The sequence below is a fragment of the Astatotilapia calliptera genome, chromosome 22, assembly GCF_964374335.1.
Source record: "Astatotilapia calliptera chromosome 22, fAstCal68.1, whole genome shotgun sequence".
Taxonomy (NCBI): Eukaryota; Metazoa; Chordata; class Actinopteri; order Cichliformes; family Cichlidae; genus Astatotilapia; species Astatotilapia calliptera.
The window spans coordinates 30686327-30705320 of record NC_137442.1 but is presented as its reverse complement, the minus strand read 5'-3'; the positions used below and the strand labels follow the sequence as shown (position 1 = coordinate 30705320).

General features: G+C 42.4%; 1 protein-coding gene across 4 annotated transcripts in view; it reads right to left on the bottom strand.

The window, feature by feature from the left end:
- LOC113014212 (uncharacterized) overlaps positions 1–18994 on the bottom strand; it is a 34655-nt gene that overhangs the window by 6019 nt on the left and 9642 nt on the right. For 2 of the 4 annotated variants that reach the window (XR_003270942.2, XR_013904494.1), the window contains exons 3-4: positions 12270–12423; positions 12102–12180 (exon numbers count right to left, since the gene is read on the bottom strand). Coding sequence is in view for 2 of the 4 variants with exons in the window: in XM_080295933.1 (XP_080152059.1) it covers positions 4872–5099; positions 5264–5442; positions 12102–12180; positions 12270–12423 (640 nt within the window). In the remaining 2 variants the exon portion in view is untranslated. Of the gene's footprint in view, positions 1–4840; positions 5100–5263; positions 5443–12101; positions 12181–12269; positions 12424–18994 lie in introns of those variants that run through there. The other 2 variants (XM_080295933.1, XM_080295934.1) reach the window with 2 other exon arrangements.

Sequence of the window (18994 nt, the reverse complement as noted above, 5' to 3'; positions counted from 1 at the left end):
AGGGGACCGGTCCCTTCTTGGGGTCCTTGGGGATCAGGACCGTCCGGCCTTCAGTTAGCCATTCCGGGTGTCTCTCGTTAACTAGCAGCTGGTTCATTTGTGCTGCCAGACGCTCGTGGAGTGCAGTCAGCTTCTTCAGCCAGTAGGCGTGAACCATGTCGGGCCCTGGTGCTGTCCAACTCTTCATACTGGAGACCCTTTCTTGGATATCTGCCACTGTGATGGTTACTGGACCCTGTTCAGGGAGGTCGCTGTGGTCTGCCCTCAGATCCACTAGCCACTGAGCATTGCCGTTATGGGTTGCATCCTTCTCCCATATGCTCTTCCAGTATTGCTCCGTCTCCAGCCTTGGTGGTGCTGTTCTCTTATTGTTCCCTTGCCACTGAGAGTACACCTTTGCTGGTTCTGTGGAGAACAGCTGGTTTATTCTCCTGCCTTCTATCTCTCTGGTGTACCTCCTCAAGCGGCTGGCCAAGGCTGTGAGTCTTTGCTTGGCAGTTTCCAAGGCCTCAGGTATGGACAGCTTGCTGTATTTCTTAGGCACCTTATTTGTCGCACCTTTCTGCAACTCTGTTAGTTGGCTAACCTCCCTCCGTGCTACTTTGATCTTGCCCTCTAGCCTCCTTCTCCATGGAGGGTACTGGAAAACACTACGTCATAGGGTTAAGGTTATGGTTAAGGTTAGAATTAGGGCTGGAATGGACAGCTGGAGCCTCTGCTCTAAGAGTGTCCTACTGCTGCGAGTGGCTGCGAGTGTCTTATTAGGATGTGGAAGAGTACCTTTTGCACTACTATGCAACGCCTAGAGGCATGACAAATAGTCTGTATGCTATGTATTGGGAATAATAATACTCTGGTCCATGACCGATAGTGTTCCATATTGTGTTTTTCGATTCAGGTTTGCTTTCACTGCATCGGCAGTGTGTTTAGGATCATTGTCATGGTGAAAAATGTAGTTGTTGCTAATTAGATGCTTTTGAGATGACACTCAATGATGGATCAAAATCTGGTACTTTTCTCCGTTCATAAGTGCCTAAAGACACATTTTAAAACTGGTTGTTTGCTAAATTGTCTGTTATTTGTATATAAAACACTGGTTCATCCTTTGAGTTAGGTGTCTTTTTTATGCTTGACTCATCCATAGATCAGGCTCAACAAACCCCCAAAAATCTTTGAAAAATCTAAAGTAGGCCTGGAAAAATATTGCTCAAAATCAGTTTTAAAATTTTACAATGTCTGTGTCCTTGGATGCAAAAGATAAAGGTATAAGTGGCAATTCTGTAATTTAATGCAAATTATTTGCTTTTTGCTATTTTACATTGTACTTTTCCCAATAATACTGGAACATTCTGGACGTATTTGATTGATTTAATCAAATCTGTATTTTGCTACAGCTGCATTGCTGTTTCATTAATAAATAGGCCTTGAAGAGACCTCGATCCTAGTTTTGTAATATCATCCCAGCTTTTATGTAAAAATATTAATAATCTAAAGTGTTATCTTCTCAGGGGCATTACTGGAATATTTTGGACTAGGCCATCTGTCTCGTCAGCTGACATGACCGCTGCTAAGTGAGACTTTAGGGGCATTTACTCCCTCCTCTGATATGACAGCAGCTACAGAGGTCACGACTAAACCACAGTCTTTCTGTTGTTCATTTGTCAGTTATGTGTGAGTTTGTTGCTCTCATACTTTGCAGTTACTGTTAGCTAACTGCTCTTTTGGCAGTTTGTATTTGTTTGCGTTCATTCAATAATGAGTAACACTGATTGCCTTTTAGGAACACCAGAATCCACTGTCGGCATTGTCTGTTGGACACGTAGCGTAGCCAACTTCTCCCTCAGTATCAGCACTGGCCGGCATAGTTTTATAGCGACTCTGTTTTCAACTAGGCCTACACATACCAATAAATTTTTCATCCATTTCTCAATTATTTTGTTGCACTGGTAATAAATTAAACTAATTTTAGTAAACTAAAATTTAAAGTAAACTTTTTTTTAGTTATATAATTTTAATAATTGCATTTTGGAGATCAGTATCTTACCTGAGGACACTTAGGCATCCACACATAAAACCACCATCCCTCCGATTAGTAGATGACCTGCTGTAACTCCTGAGCTATAGCCACCCTGTGGCAGCTTCATCATAAGCCTCAAATGTGCTTTCCATACAGATTTGTTTGTTTTTTCCTGCTCAAAAATGGCTTAAAATGGCTCCAGCAAGTGACACCATGGGTAGCTGGCAAATTTGTGAATTCATTAAAGTTTTCCTGTTTGTAGAAACGTTAAGCCAAAATTAGTTAAAAGATTACCTTAATGATGAGAGAAAATAATTCTCCTATCCCAATTTTTGCTGTCACACATGCAAAACCAGTGCAGAATTATAAGATTTTTAATCTAGCCTAGACTTGGCAACACTCCAGCAGTTTTTCTAACAACAAACCCTGGATCACCAGTTACCTGAAAGCAGTACTGAATGAAAAGAAGAGGATACACCATGAACTGAATGCATGATTGAGATGGTGTACAGATGCATACAGGAAGAAGCTGGAGGCCAAATTCCAAGAATTTGAAGGATGTTATAGCAGTGTACTTATTGCTCTTTTGCCTGTATGTGATGGTGCTTCTGGTGAAAATAAGGTGTGTTTATATATCATTTTAAAGAGCTTCAGTTTTTTAGCACTGATCTGTTATACATAAAGTGATTGTCCAAAGGAGGGTATCCTCCAGAATAAAATATTGGCATTGCATTGGTTCATTCAATCTTCTGTTCTCTACCTCTGTGTGATTGTGATGAAGTCGTGGTAAAGTGAGTGGGAACAGATGGAGAGCTCTGCCCTACTAGCACAGCCGAGGGCCCTCAGTGGTCCAGACTTGACCCACGACTCCACTCACCTGGCACTGGATCCCGGCATGGATAACAGACTGTTCCAGGGGATACAGCATGGAGGAGAATTTTGTTTGTGTTTATATGTTACTAACTGGATTTCTTTTGGCATTACAAGAGCCAAAGAAGACAAATAGCCTTTATTTGTGTCTTGTTTTTAGACTCACAGCAACTATGAAGACAGTCCCTGAACAGTGAGTGAGTATAGCACTCAGAGTACTTATAGCACACTTTGCTTCCACTTTATTTTTAAGTATTTCAAGGGTAACATACTCAGGTTTGCAAACTCTGAGCTCCATCTATGTTGTCAGGAAATCTTTTTTTAAATGTTTTGTCTGTTTATCAAAGTCAAAATATTTTGAGAAGTGTGGAATTTGCAGGTTCTCCTGCAAGTGTCTTCAATCCAGCTGAGTCAGGTTGGTTGGCATCAGGTGTCTAGCCTAAGACCCGTACTGGATACAGACACCCCGGGAGTCAAACCTATGACTCCTGTTCCAAATGGATGTGGGCTTACCATTATGCTATCCAGCTGTACCCAGCTTGGAGCCCTCGGTGCAGTGACTCCCAAACTTGGCAAGTGGCTCCAGCAGATCCCAGGAACAACACTTGAGATCTCTGTCCAGAAGAGGGCAGTGCTAGGAACAGCTAAGGCAGACCTTCCCAAAGTGTGGGGCCCGCCCCCTAGTGGGGTGGGGTGGGGGGGGGCAGAGCCATTGCAAGTGGGGCGCGGTATGAAAAGGGAAAAAAAATAAATAAATGACGCTTGGACACTGCTAGCACGGGGCGCCCGCACAAACGCAAAGCAGGAGATGAAGCATAGCTGAATATGTTTCCAAACCAACTTCATTCTAAGCCAAAGACTAGAAAACATGGTGAATCATGTCTTCCCTTTGGTTTCACCTGCACAAGTGCCAAGGTAGGTCTCCCCTGCAGAATTGGTATTTCCTTCGTCAGGAGCAGCGCTGGGCTCTTCAAATCACGGACAAACAGTATCACACATTCTTGATTTTTAGTTCACAAACACTTGTTATAATGACTAACTACTCCTGACATTTTGGAGATGTTAGCTCTTTATACAGTAAAGTTACAGCGGGATACAAATAACATCAGGCTGATCCTGCCACGATTTGTTCCCCCGTCCAAATCACAGACAAACAGTATCCCACAGTTGTTTATGTTTTTAAACCCATTTTGCACAGAGAGGCAGTTTTTGAAAAATGTATTGATAGCAATGTTGAATATTATTACACAAGAAAAAAACAACTACATGTAAAATAATGACACCATGACGCCTCTGCCTTTCTAAATAGAGGGACAGTAACTGCGTGTTTATATGTAAGTGTGTAAAACCTGAAGATAGACACAAAATACTGTTAATCTGACTATCTGCCATTCTGCAATTCATCTCATGTAAACAATAACGTGGCGCACAGCGTGACGTGAAAAAAGGCACATACCTTTGACGTTGCGTGACGAACTCTGTATTCCTCGTCCACACGTAAAAGCAAAAAAGGAGTTTTAAAAAAATCTCCATTTTCGGTGATTCGAAACGCTGTTTACGTGTGGATGACACAGCTGCGTTTTCAAAAATACCTGTGTAGGTGCGGATGTAGCGTAAAAGAGTTAGTAGTTTATTTTCTTACTACCTGTATTTGCTTAATTGTTTACTAAATGTTTGAGGTGTGAAATAAACCACAATTGAGCAAAATATGGGTGTGTGTGGTTGGAGGATGTGTTAGTGCGTGCGTGTGCGCGTGCGTGCGTGAGGGGGGCGTGAACATTTTTCCTGTAAAACAAAGGGGGGCCCAGCGAAAAAAATTTGGGAACCACTGAGCTAAGGTACTGTGCAGGATCCTTAAGCTCCCCAGCCACTGGTGGAGGACCCAAGCTTGAAAGAGAGACCGCCCGCAGGGTGAGAGGGGACTGTATATATATGTGTATATAGCTTACTGCATTTTTCTTTTGAAAATATCATGTTTATTTCATCAACCACATATTATAAATGCTAAAGGAAACAAAGAGCTCATGAAAAATAGCTCAAGGAAGCGTATCATCATCCTCGTTTTTGGGATTCTGCAACAGTCTTTGGTCTCATATAAAACCCAGCTCAGCTCGGCAACGCAGTACCTCTCAGGCAAGCTAAAATGGGCGAGGTTATGACACTGTCTGAGTCGTGTGTGGTGGAGCTGCTTTGTCGGCTGCTGCTCCCTCGCCTAGTAGAGATAAACAAAGCCCCGATGTGAAAGTTGAGGATTTCTGCAGCTTGCATTCCATTACTAAATCCCTCACCTCTCTGCAACTCCTCCAGTTACAGAACCCGGCGAGAGCAAACAGGAGAGCTTCATTAGGCTTTTCCAGATGTAAAAAGTTAACTAACCTCATGCGGGTACACACCAGCATTCGCCTTTTTTTCCCTCTCCCTTCCTGCTGCTCTCTCCCCTTCGCCCCCTAAGGAGTTCTCTCCGGTGACTCGCTGTTCCACAGGATGCTTCCAAAATGGCGGCTCGGGGAGTGCTGCAATTCCCCAGGCTGCCCAGATGAGATGCAAGGTTCTCTCTTGTGGGCACAAAAAGAAGAAGAAGAAGAGACACACAGGAAGATGTATGTGTGTGTGTGTTTCCCCCCCTTTTATTTCCTTAGCTTTCTCTGATCTGATCTGATGTGAAATCACAAATTGGCCCCTAGCCGCTGCCCCCTGTGTACATAACAGAACTCATTAAAGCGAGGAGGGTTATTAAAAAGTGATGGAGCGAGGGAGGACTCTGACAAGAAAAACTGATTCAGTTTAATAAAAGAAACAGAAAGAGAAGAAGAAGGTGAAGCTCCACAAAGAAAAAGGAGGCTAAGCAATGAGGGAGCCGCAACGACAGGTTTACTGTTCTCTTTCACACAAGGCTTATGCAAATACGCTAGATTCTTCCGAGGCTTCGGACAAGCTCAGTTCTTTACTTTCTGGCAGATGATAACATGGAATGGGACGTCTTTCCCAAAGGTTCAGTTCGTGTGCCCTACATATGGACAGACAATACAGTGTGAAGGCAGCGACTTGGCCATCAGCAGAGCAAACTGTATGTTGCTTCTTAAATCCCAGCAATCAGCTAAAGCCCTTGAGGTCTAAGCTAAAAATACAGCATGTATTACTGTTCACTTAAGATAAAAGCATCTGTTAAATGACCGTATCATAATGCCTCCACTCCTCTGGGCAGTATTTTTGTGTGTAACAGCAACAGGAGACCTCTGGCATTCTGCTTCATGGACGTTCATTTATAATTCATCGGTTTTGACTGGGAACACACGTGTAATGGGAGCAAAGTATATCTTGGAGGATTACGGGGCGAGGACAAGAGGGGAAGATGAGCGGATGGCGAAAACATAACAAAGAAAGAAAGACTGAAAGAGGTCTGGTGGGGAGAGATTGTTCCAGACTGTTTGCTCTCCAGAGGCTAATGTAGATCCACAAAGAGCGAGGCTGAGAAGGGAACCAAACTTACTTCTTTTCACTTTTTTTCCACCTGGAATGAGTGGCAGGGATAGAACTATATCTTCAAAAGCAAGAAACTAAATGTAAATGCTTGGGCATACATGTCTCTGTGCATCACCGTGCTCAGAGAGAGGGCCTTCTGCCCCCTTTGTGGATGAAATGGAATGGGAAAAAAAGTGAGAGAGTGTGAGGGAGATAGGAAGGGTGAGTCACTGATTTCTGTTGGCTTTGCTGCTCTCCAGCGAGTTGCCGTGCCAAGCAACCAGCAATAACTAGAGTGACTATAACCTGTGGCCCGCAGCATCCCACCTGTATGCCTCTGCAGAAACTAAACCACCTGCCCCATCCAGCAGCCTCCTGAGGTCTCATTTATAAACATAACATCCGCTCAGAAAGAGTGGAAAGTTGTGTGCAGCGTTGCCCAGACAAATGCCAAGCTTTAGAAAAAGTAAGCAGGCAAACTATAGCGTTGCTTTATGCAAACTCTGGTGCACTGAGCTCAAGGCTAGATTTGACTGCTATGGTAAAACCTACAATAATCCATCATTCTTCCTCTGCTCTGTCCAATTTGTACAGCAAAAAAACAGGCCTGAATATTGTTGTGTTGTTCGTTGATTATACCCATCCATTCATGTTTTTAACGTCTCATCCGTCGAGGGCTGCAGGGAGGTTGAAGCCTATTCCAGTTGACACTGACCACCGGTCATCAGTCCATGGGCTCCATCAATTCAATTCAATTTTATTTATAAAGCGCCAAATCACAACACCTTGAGCTTTATTCTCTAAGGCAGGGGTGCCCAATCCCAGTGCTCGGTTTTAGATCTCACCGTGGGTCAACACACCTGAATGAAATGATTAGTTCATTACGAGGCTTCTGGAGAACTTCAAGACATGTTGAGTCATTTAGCCATTTAAATCAGCTGTGTTGAATCAAGGATTCATCTAAAACCTGCAGGACACCAGCACTCGAGGCCTGGAGTTCGACACCTATGCTCTAAGGAAAGGACCCCAATAGAGAGAAAACTCCAGCAATCAGACGACCCCTATGAGCAAGCACTTGGTGACAGTGGGAAGGAAAAACTCCCCATCTAACAGGAAGAAACTATTAGCAGCCCTAAATAGAAACTTTGTCAAAAAGGGAAATTGTATGCATAATTGGAATGTTCAAATCCAAAACCTTGCAACAGTGCAATCCACTGCATTGCCATCCCACTCTCTTACATTTACCACTTTATTTTTGTGATTGAAAATACAGATATTCTGGTCACGATATCTGTAGATGTCTTCTTGTTCCACTGCTAATATTTTCCTGAGTGCAAAACATATAGTATCAGTAGAAAAGTTGAATATGCTGATGTGTGAGATGCATTCAGGTTCTGCTTTGGCAAACACCAACTTCATCTTTAAACTGACCCAGCCTTCACACTGAGGCTCGCTGATATTCTCAGGCTGCAGCGCAGTGATGAAACAGCAGTTTCATCACAAAGGTGGAGCTCAGGTCAGGAGCAAAAGGAGAAGCCTGCTTGTTGCTTCTCTCTACATCCAAAAGGGTTGCGGTCAGGGGTTAAAGTAGGATTCAGGAGGTGGGGAAACCCTAAGATTGGGTGCAGCAGTGCAGCTTGGGGAAAAGAATGTCTTAGACTCGAGTCACACAATAATGTATTTTGTGAGCTCCAAGAGATCTTTCTTTGTGCACAGGCTGTGATCAGCTGACCTGTGCTTTTACTCTAGTATTCACTGCTATCTGTAGATTCAGACGACGGAGTTTAAGTCACAAAAACGTTGGATTCCATCAGGTAATGATCCAATATCTGATTTTAAAACTCTCCCACTACATGTCAGATTTAAGTTTCCATTTTATAAAATTTCATTTGGCTAACGTACTTAGCTTTTTGTAGCAGTCATTTCCTAATCTCTCATTACACATTAAGAGTTTTCTTTACATTTCACATTAACTGGATATACAAACTGTGCAGAGACAGCTTGTGTGTTTGATATTTATCAAGCTGCATTTCAAATTACATGCCACTTAAAAATAAAAACAAAAAACTTACTCTGGTCATGTTAAATCCCCTTCTGCAGTGCTAGTGGGACTGCAACTTTATTTACATCTGCACCATGAACGCCCCGAAGGGATGAGGAGAAAGGGATGTGTTAAAGGTGTAAACGTACCGCGGGACATCATTATTTTCTTATTACTGAGAAAGTGTCTCCATGCCCCCACTGGAAGCAACACCAGGCTGCGGCACCTGACATGTTCACTCATTCAGTGTTATGCATTAACCTGCCTATCAGATTAAAGTGCTCATTAAATGAAAATGCCAGAATACCATTCCAGATTGTTCCACTTTCCACTTTATTCTCTGGTTATAGTGCTTGAATCCCTCCTCAGCATCAGACCCGAGGATGAAAACAGCCTCTGAGTTCAAACTTACTTGATGCACTCTATCACTTGCACTTAACTTCATCCTTGTCCCGAGAAATCAAAGTCATGATAGACGGTTATCATTTTCAGACAGTGGAAAGAATCCAACGTGGATATACAAGTGACCAGAGCAGGGCTTTAAAGAAACAAGTGGATGTGCACTTGAAGCACTGCACAAGGAAAAACCACAAAATCACCTCTTATGAACTGAAACACATCAGAAGCATTTTTTTTCCTAAAAACAGGGCAAGGCCAAATGTAATATAATAATATTTCAGACAGTTTTTGAGACTTCTACATCATCCAGTACAGCACTTCAGAGTCACACTGGTAGCGATCGAAGATTTAAGTAAATTTGACAAGCTCGACGCAACAGAAGATTGATTGACAATGGTCTATAGCCAATCAGGATGCAGAACACAATGCGCTGTGGGGGAAAAAAAGCATGCAAAACTGCACAAAAAAAATCCACGAAACAGCAAGGCCGCAAAAGGTGAACTGCAATATAGTGAGGGAGCACTGTAAATAAAACAAGGTGACAGTCAACACAAAAAGCTTCAGACATTTTCATAGTGTATATTTTTGACCTATTTTTGTACTTAACTTAAGTGGCTAGAAACAAATCTAAGTATTGATCCTATTGCGCTATAATTGGATCGATCTGCCTACGTATAGGCTACTGCTTTATTCTCATATATTATACACAACACATCCTACAAATTCGCCCATGTGAGCTTCATGACGTCCCACCCAAACCTATGACATGTCTGTACCAACCCTGCATCACTGCTCCTCAGCATCCGCCTTGACAAATCACTCCCCAGTTTATAAAGAACATATTTTGTAGAGTATGATGAGCTCAGAGCCTAGATTGCAAACTCTAACTATACTCTGCTGGTATAATGAATGTTTTCTAACTTGAGTTCTCTGACTGAAGTTCATTAGTGTGCCCACCACCCACCACCACCACCATTCCCTGTCATCCCTGTTTTGCTGAGCTTGGTGTCTCTTTGTTAGGAGTGACAAGCTCACAGCCTAGAACCACATATCAACACTGAACTACCGTATTTCCCGGACTACAAAGCGCACCTAAATATTAGCCGCACAAGCTAAAATCAGGGGAAAATCCTGTTTTGTACATACATTAGCCGCACCTGACCAAAAGCCGCAGGTGTTTCAATGTTGACTTATCATATGTAAGAGAATATGCACAAAGGGAATTGTCAGGAAAGAGATGGCTGTTTGGAGACATCACTTTTATTAATATTTTGAAAAACAAGTTATGGGTACATATTTGCACATGTAGTACATAACAATAACCTACAGCACACCAGAACAATAGATTCGGCCTACCTTTTAGGCTCAGGTGCAGTGACACAGCTTTAACAAGAAGAAAAGTCAGTCATTCACCACCATCTTTCTCTTCTTCCGCACTAAAACCACCAAAGTCCTCTTCTCCAGTGTCGGATACAAACAGGCTCAGGATGGCTTCGTCATCCACTCTTCTTCTCTCCTTCGTTGTCACTTTCAAAACCAAAGAAATCCTCATTGTCAGTGTCAGAGTCGAACACCCTCAGAAGGGCCGTGGCGGTGTCCTCCTCTCCATCATGCAGCAGTCCAGCCCTTCAAAATCCGTTGGTGATCGTGGATGTTTTCACACTTTTCCACGCTGTCAGAATCCACCGGTGGAGTTGGGCATAACTTGCTTTTTGGGCATAACTTGCAAGTTTATCGCCCCTCATCATCCACGACTCCCGCTGAATGCGTAGCGCTACTTTGAAGTTTGTTTTTCGCGCTACTTCGTACGGCACTACGTTGCCTGGCGGACGGACATGTGACTAACATACCACTCTTGAACCCCGATCCTTCCGCCAGGCAACGTAGTGCCGTACAACAGCGGAACACACAAAACAAATCGTCTTACGATATGACAAAAATCACGGACAATCCATAGAAAAGCCGCACCTGACTAAAAGCCGCAGGGTTCAAAGCTTGTGCAAAAAGTAGCGGCTTATAGCCCGACATTTACGGTAATTAGGGAGCTGGCTGACTGGACTGAAATAATTAAGATTTTAACATAGATACTTGTCTTTAACCCTGTAAAGTTAGAGTTAGGGTTAGGGTTACTGCTCTTTAACCTTCAGCTTGAACCCTAGGCTATTAGAATATCCAGTGTTTTTTGCAAGGCTCAGACTTCTCAGAGACAGGTAGATTTTTCTTTAGTTTATCTTTTGTCTAATGTGTGTAGATTGATGTGCACTGCATGCAACAGACACGAATCTCATGCTTAGCAAGACCTTTATCCAGACCTCTCCCTTTCTGCATAGTCGTGCGTAAGTCTCCACTCAGCATGCATATCTGCTGACAAGTGTAAGCACAATTTATTTTTATAGAATAAACACTCCCTACAGGGAAGCAGGAAAGCCAGAATAATGTTCAAATCATTTTATTTGTAAGCTAATGCATTCTGCACATCCCACATGAATGAACTGTAATGAGATAATTTGAGTATTATTGTGGATTACCGTGTATGCTTTCCCGTTGGGGGTGTTTTACTGGGAGTGTTACTTTGAGATTGTCCTACGTATCCTAATTAAGCCAGACAGTTTGTGCATTTAGAAGACAAAGTGTAGCATCTTGACTGCCATTCTTCCTAATTGTCGCACTTTTTTTTTGCCCATTATCTCTTTTTTTTTTGCATGCAAAAAAGCATGTAAGCACTTTGTTCTTAGCTAACAATGAGTGCATTTTTTTGCGATTTATCCATTTTCTCCACAGTGAACCCTGTTAGTATATTTAGGACAATGAAAAATACAATTGAATTATTTATTGCCTTTTTTAAGGCATAAAGACCCGGCAATAGCACAGACGAGCCCCGTGAGCAAGCAGTTGGCGACAGTGGGAAGGAAAAACTCCCTTTTAACAGGAAGAAACCTCCTGCAGAAAAGGCTTAGGGAGGGGCGGGGCCATCTGCTGCGACTGGTTGTGGATTGAGCAAAGGACAGTAACAGTAACTAACGATTACATAGACCGTCCTGTCAAGCAACAGTAGTGAGTGCTTCTAACTGTATGATCCCTTTTTAGTACTTTTTAACAGTGCTACTCACTCTGGTGTCCCTTAGATAGACACTGACAAGGGAGACCCCAAAGACCTGGAAGTGGAAGCCAGCTCTGACCAACAACTGAACCCGATCGCAACGCTGCTGAACCGTAAAGCCGGCAGTCAATGAGCCACGGTCAGGCAGCCGGCAAATAAATACAATTAGTGTAAATTAGCTGGGACAATTAGCAGAAGCTACCTCAGCTCACCTTTGTGTCCTCGCGGAGCCACACAAGTCCCTCGCCGATGATGCTGTACATTCATCTTCAAAGCTCCTAATGACTTTCTCTGCGAGGTACATAATACAAAGCCAAGGTCAAGCTGTGTTGCTGACAGGAGTGCGATGAATAGGAATAAACAGGGACAGGTTGGGTTACCTTGCAGCCACAGGAGACACTCGCACGCCCGCTCGTGTCTTTACAGCCACCGTGTCCATCTTTGTCTCGTCTGCTCCAGTTCCTTTGGCTTTGAAGGGCACGCCTGCTTGCGTGTGAGAGATTAGAAGTGTGTGTGTGCGTTGATGTCTTTGTCCTGGAGGCGTGAGGAGACAGAGGGCAGCGGAGTCATGCGGACTTCAACTCTGGGAGTGTGTGCGTGTGCGTGTGGAGACAGGGAGAGAATAGAGGCACTCGTCTGTATAATGGAGCGAGAGCTCAGCCAGCTTCTAGGAGCTTTCATCTGTCTGCTGCAGCACCAAGACACGCACGCACGCACTATTTCTCTTGGCCCACAGACCTAACCAGACCAGCTGTAATTTGTCATTTGGCTGCGATCTGGCCCGTCAGCGCTGGGTTACTTTCAGCTCGTGGCTCTATGGTAATCCCTCCCTTTGAAGGCCGGCCAATCCAATCCCATGGCTGACATTGCCAAAACGGACTTCACTATTGTGACCTTTACAGCGCACCAGCTAATCTTTCTTCAACGAGCACGGGGGAGAAAGTGAAAAAGGGAGGGAAGCTGGCAATGAGTTCAACAAGCTTACTTGTCCTCCTTAGCGCTGTCTCCTCCATCCTATAGTCTGAATTTTTTTTTCCTCACAAGAAAAACGTCCCCCACAACATACGCTGCCTAGTCAGTTGGTGTTTTGTTTTTTAAAAAATGAAGGAAAAAAGTCATGGTTGACATTTAGCGAAGCCTCATGTTTCTGCCTCTGGCGTGGGGCAGAGGTGGCGTGCGCTGTGTTCTCGTTCCCACCACCACCTGGCACATTTACAAACAGACTCGTCGGTTAAAGGTTTTTCACACCTAGTTGGTTCAAAGCGCATAGCTCTCCGGTTTTGCTGCTAATGTGGCATCTCGGGCGAAATGAGAAGTCAAGAATCAAACAGAGAACTTGCTGAGAGGTAGGATTTGCACTTCTTCTGCAATCCACCTGGAGCAAAACACCCCGGATGTAGACTATGATTAGAAACTTCATTCAAAGCAAAATCCCGTGAGAAGGTGATTTCTGGCACGATATACCGAAACAGATGCATGGAGTTTGTTCAAAAAAAGCTCGAAAACAGAAGTAAATGTTAAATAAAGTTCTTATAAATCATATCAAGAACAAAATCAATATGTCCCTCTGATCAGTATTGCTGTACGAGCAATGAGGTTTCTGGGATTACTTCCCCGTGGATTTTTTGAGCATCACGCATATTTCCCGCACTTTGGTGAATTGGTATCCACTAATTTTCTTTTCCTTTTCTGTCCCACATTCATAATATAAATTCCTTTATCTACTTAAAGGAAGTGGGGAGGAGTAAATGTGAGTGTGTTAAATTTTGATGAATTAATTTGTAACATTTTTAAAAGTTCTGGTGTGTTTCGCGAAGAACATCAGTCCTATTTTTCCAACTGTGTAGACTGACTTTTAGACAGTGTACTTCCAACTGAAACACATTAGTTTCTACATTGTGGTGTTTTAATGAGGCACTCAAGTCGATGTACATGTACAAACAGACTGCTTTTATGCAGTAAATACAGTAAATGCTGCTAGATCTCAGTTCCTGATTTCCATGATGTAACTCTTTCTGTCATCTGCCCACCTTCAGTCTGTGTTTGACCTTCTCTTTCATCCCCCCTTGTGCTCTAGTTCTTTCATCTTTCCTCCCTCCTTACCTGTTATTGCAGTAAATTGGGCGATCGTGGCTCAAGAGTTGGGAGTTCGCCTTGTAATCGGAAGGTTGCCGGTTCGAGCCCCGGCTTGGACAGTCTCGGTCGTTGTGTCCTTGGGCAAGACACTTCACCCGTTGCCTACTGCTGGTGGTCAGAGGGCCCGGTGGCGCCAGTGTCCGGCAGCCTCGCCTCTGTCAGTGTGCCCCAGGGTGGCTGTGGCTACAATGTAGCTGCCATCACCAGTGTGTGGATGTGTGCGTGAATGGGTGGATGACTGGATATGTAAAGCGCTTTGGGGTCCTTAGGGACTAGTAAAGCGCTATATAAATACAGGCCATTTAAATTATCTAGAACCAATGGCCAGTTATAAAATTTGAAACAAATTTGACTTGGGACTCTGGGCTATATAAATTAATTTAACTTGTATTCATAAATGTGATGTTAAAAATTCAGATGAGCTAGTTAATCATTGGATGTAACGTGAACCTCAGGTAATCAGTGACTCTACAGTGAAGCCTCGTGAAACAGATTATGAAATGAAATGATTGATTATTATCATTATTACTATGAAAACGGTCAAAAATAGCACACGGTTTCAAAATTGAGGGTTATGAGTGGTTTGAATATTGGCTAACAACTTCTCAACCACAACTCTGTAGAGGACTCACCATTCCTCATCACATCTTGGATTTTCCAACCAAGATGGCGACAGCAGAAACCCCTGATTTTTGGCCTTCAAAATAGGACTTCAGAAACTAGGTATAACCAGTTGCTGTTTATGCCTCTTTCAAACACCATTGGCTACTAATCTCAGCTAATTCTTCTTTAACTCAGCTGTTTTAAATGTGCAAACGTTTGCAAATGATAAGATTACTTACTGGCCAAACCAACTCTCTAACCATGTCTGAACTCTCGAACTCCGATAAAAAGATGTCTCCACAAGATGTTCACCCATTGGATGCTTTCTGGTGTATGTGTTTTTGCATGTTTTTGAAGCACTGTGGGACTCAAACTAGTCAGTCATAATCAGTGTTGGGACCAGAGATGGGCAGTAACTGTAATCCGATTACTTTTTTCGAGTAACGAGTAAAGTAAGGTATTACTATTGCAAAAACAGTAATTAGATTACCGTTACTTTCCCGTAGGAACGCTGCGTTACTGCGTTACTAAAACCGTGATTTTTTTGCGAGAATGTCTCATGACAGTGACGTAAGCAAGTGCGACGTTTGTGACAACAGCTGTGTGCAGATCAACAGTGGATCATATATCGAGTACTGGAGAGAGTATGAGCGTGCAGCGTTTAAGTATTGACCTTACTTTAAGTTTGATTCCATAAAAAGTGACAAAAACATTAGTGTCCGTTGTGCATGGGAAGAAAACTTCTTTTTACAGCGAAAAAAAACCCCTAAACTTCCAAGCAAGCACCGAGTGCGCTACCACGTAATGGGAAATTCACAGAGAAACTGCCATATCCTTCCACTGACCGCTGCGGCACACCTGCACCAGGGTAAACCTCCGCCTACCCTGCTCCTGCTTTACAGGTGAAAATAGAGCAACAGGACCGCTAGTCTTTGACTTTATTTATTTTCTGCTGTGTTTTATTTGCATCTATTTGAAAGACTGAGTGTAAACACAAAAAAAAAAAATTTATGTGCTGGAATGTGCAGAAAATAGTTTTAAATATTAAACAAATTTCTTCCAGTCAGTGAATGTTGCATATAATTACATTTTTGCTTGATGCATAAAGTTAAAAGATTAAAACTAATAAAACAAGTTTTAAAAAGAGACTTTTCCATTTGATTACATTTTGTATGATGGATTATGTAGAAAAAGTAGAATTGGGCTGAAAGATCTATCGCTTTACCACCTATTCAGGTTGTAAATCGTGTTTTTAAAAAGTAACTAAGTAACTAAGTAATTAATTACTTTTGAAAATAAGTAATCAGTAAAGTAACGGGATTACTTTTTGGGGGAAGTAATCAGTAATTAGTTACTGATTACTTTTTCAAGTAACTTGACCAACACTGGTTGGGACTAGCGCGTTATTAAATAACGCGTTACAGTAACTACGTTATTATTGTGGTAACGAGCACGGTAACTAGTTATTATGCCAAAACCGGGAACGCGTTACTCGTTACTGGGATTTTCGATAGGCTTGTTATTCGTTACTTCGTGTGGTGGCTATCGCGGAGCTTCCACAGATTCAATATCCCACGGTGTGGGACGGAGAGATTTCGCAGGTCTTTCCTCCCCACTGCTGTCAGACTCCATAATAAAGACTTTAACTGATCAAGCACACACATCCATACAATAATACTAAGTGCAATAATCCTTTCTGTCATCGTTGTATTTTTACTCAGTTGTATATAGTATTTGTATTTGTATTCTATTTTTATCTTATTGTATATTTATTTTATTTTATTCTACTGTATATAGTATTTTATTTTATTCTATTCTGTACAGTTGTGTACTGTAACTTTTGCACTGTCCACTTCCTGCTGTGACAAAACAAATTTCCCACGTGTGGGACTAATAAAGGTTATCTTATCTTATCTTATCTTATCTTATAACATTAGCAAGTGGTGGAGGCCAGCAGGTGGATGAAGGAAAAGGGAGGCAAGAGGAGAGACCCGAAGCAGCCGCTGGTCCGAGAGTGTCAGGTGAACTGAACTTCAGGTAAGAAGTTATAACCTGCAGTCCATCTGGGTCAGATATGAACCAAGTTTAGATGGAGTTTATTTTCGTTATGCTGACTTTTTCGTACTGCGTGCTAGCTAGCATGACGGAGTTTCCATACAGCTGGGTGGGTGCTATGTTACTGATGTTGAACTTTATTTTGTTCATAAGGTTAATTATTAGAGTTGCCAACCATCCTGTAAAAAACGGAATCGTCTCGTATTCAGAGAAAATATCATGCGTTTCGTATTGAGGTGAAAAGGAACACAGTTTGTCCCGGACTTCAGCTAGAATGAAAAAGACACAAAGCTGGAGTTATTCTGTGTTTACGCTGCACAGCTGCCTCTTCTTCTCTCATCCTCTCACCCTCCCTCTCCTGTTTCTACTTCAATCATGAAACTGATCAATGATCAGCTGATCGGCTTTTCTCTCTTGTTTTTTTATCGTCCACTTTGCGCCAGAAAGAGGAAACCAGCGGATGTCACGGTAAACAACAGCAGCACGTTTAAGCTTGATCAGCTGTTGTTAGAATTTATTTAATATTAATCTCTAGTATCAGCTGATGTTTGCCGGAGCCACAGCTGTAAACCTGCTGGTCATGATATCGGTTTGGTTATCTGGTGAGAGGGAAACATGAAGATAAAACCAGGAGATGTCCTTACTGAATCATCAGAGCTGTGATGGAGAAACAGGTTTAACTTTTAGTTAACATGAATGAGTTGAAGGGAAGTTATGAACTGTTTCTGAGAGACAAATAACACCAGGATCCTTTTCTAAGTAGCTGACAGCTGGTAACTGTGCAGGAGCGGGTCTAGCAAAGTGTTGCCAGGGGTCCACGTAGGGCATTAAAAGGGAAAGGGGGGCACAAGGAAATACTTTCTTATTCTCATTTAAAATGTCTCACTTTTAAAAAAATAATTATCTGAGTCTTGCAACAAACAATTGATAGATTGATACATATATACCATCAAAACAGTGTACATCACTGTCACAACAGTGTTTATTTTCATTCAAAGGCTTTATGATTTTTCCTATAATGCCCAGGACGATTTTTTTGTCCCAGTCCAGCTCTGTATGCAGCTCATCTTCAGTCTGGTGTTACCTACATCTTCCTATTCAGAAGGCAGAATTTCCGAGTTCTGAGTACAATCGAAAGCACCACGACTGCAGTTTTTGTGTTGGATGTAAAAAGCAGGCTAGGATAGATTCAGGTGTGGGATTTCTCTCGTGGAAATACATTATTTTTTCCTTTCTATTGGTAGGTGGCACAGTGCACTTGTGGCAAGTAAGCAAGCTAGAAGACTGGCAATCTTGCTGGGTATCCAGTTACGGAAGCAACACATTAACAAGAGAATTCTGAGTAAAACCAAAGTTACTTTCCCTAATAACTAGTTACTCTGAAAGTAACAAGTAACTTGAAGTAACTGAGTTACTTTTGATAGAAGTAACTAGTAATGTAACTAAGTTACTAATTTAAAGTAACTTACCCAACACTGGTCATAATTCATCACTGCTGAAGCATCCCCAAATACAAGACTAAGGTAAAAAAAAAAAAAAAAACTCTAAATGCAATCCAGTGCATTAGTCAAAAGTAACAAAATAACAACTGGCAACAAAATAACAGCCTATAGTCTTGGGAAAGCACTGACATGTAAAGTCATGCCTATTTGTAGCTGTAGCATCAGTAAAGAAGCCCTGAAAGTGCCTCTCTCACTCAGTGCTATTTCATTTTGTTTTTATTTTGGTCCGCCAGCCCCCTGCCATCGCTTCATCTCTTTTTTTTTTCCTGCCAGACCAGGCCGAAAGGGGGTGTGGGCTCAACATGAGCTCGCATCAGCGGGCTACCTCCAATCTCCCGCCATTTGCCAGCATGGTACCAATCAACACTTTACTCCCACCCCGCTGAGAAGCAACCGACTCTGAAGGAGACAGAAGGGGACCTGGTGTGATGGAGATATGAAGTGCGTGAAAGAGAAGAAGAAAGAAGAGGGAGAAAAAAAGACAGAAATAGAAGCAGAGAATAAGAGAAAGCAGGAAGGCAGCTTCTTGTTAAGCATCCTAAATTTACCCTAAGTGCTGAGACCCCCCTCCCTGTCATCATCTTCAGCTCTTGCTCTGTCAAAAGATTTGTCCCTGACACACATGCACTGGGATCTACCGTTAAAACTTCCTGAAATAACACTACTGCTGAAATAACACTCAAATTTAAACGTTAAGTGCAAATTTCGAGGATGTACCCAGAATGAAATGTTCTCAGGCTATCAATAACTTTTAAAAATAACACCTTTGAATATAACAAAACCAGTTAAATTACACCCCTTCAATATTA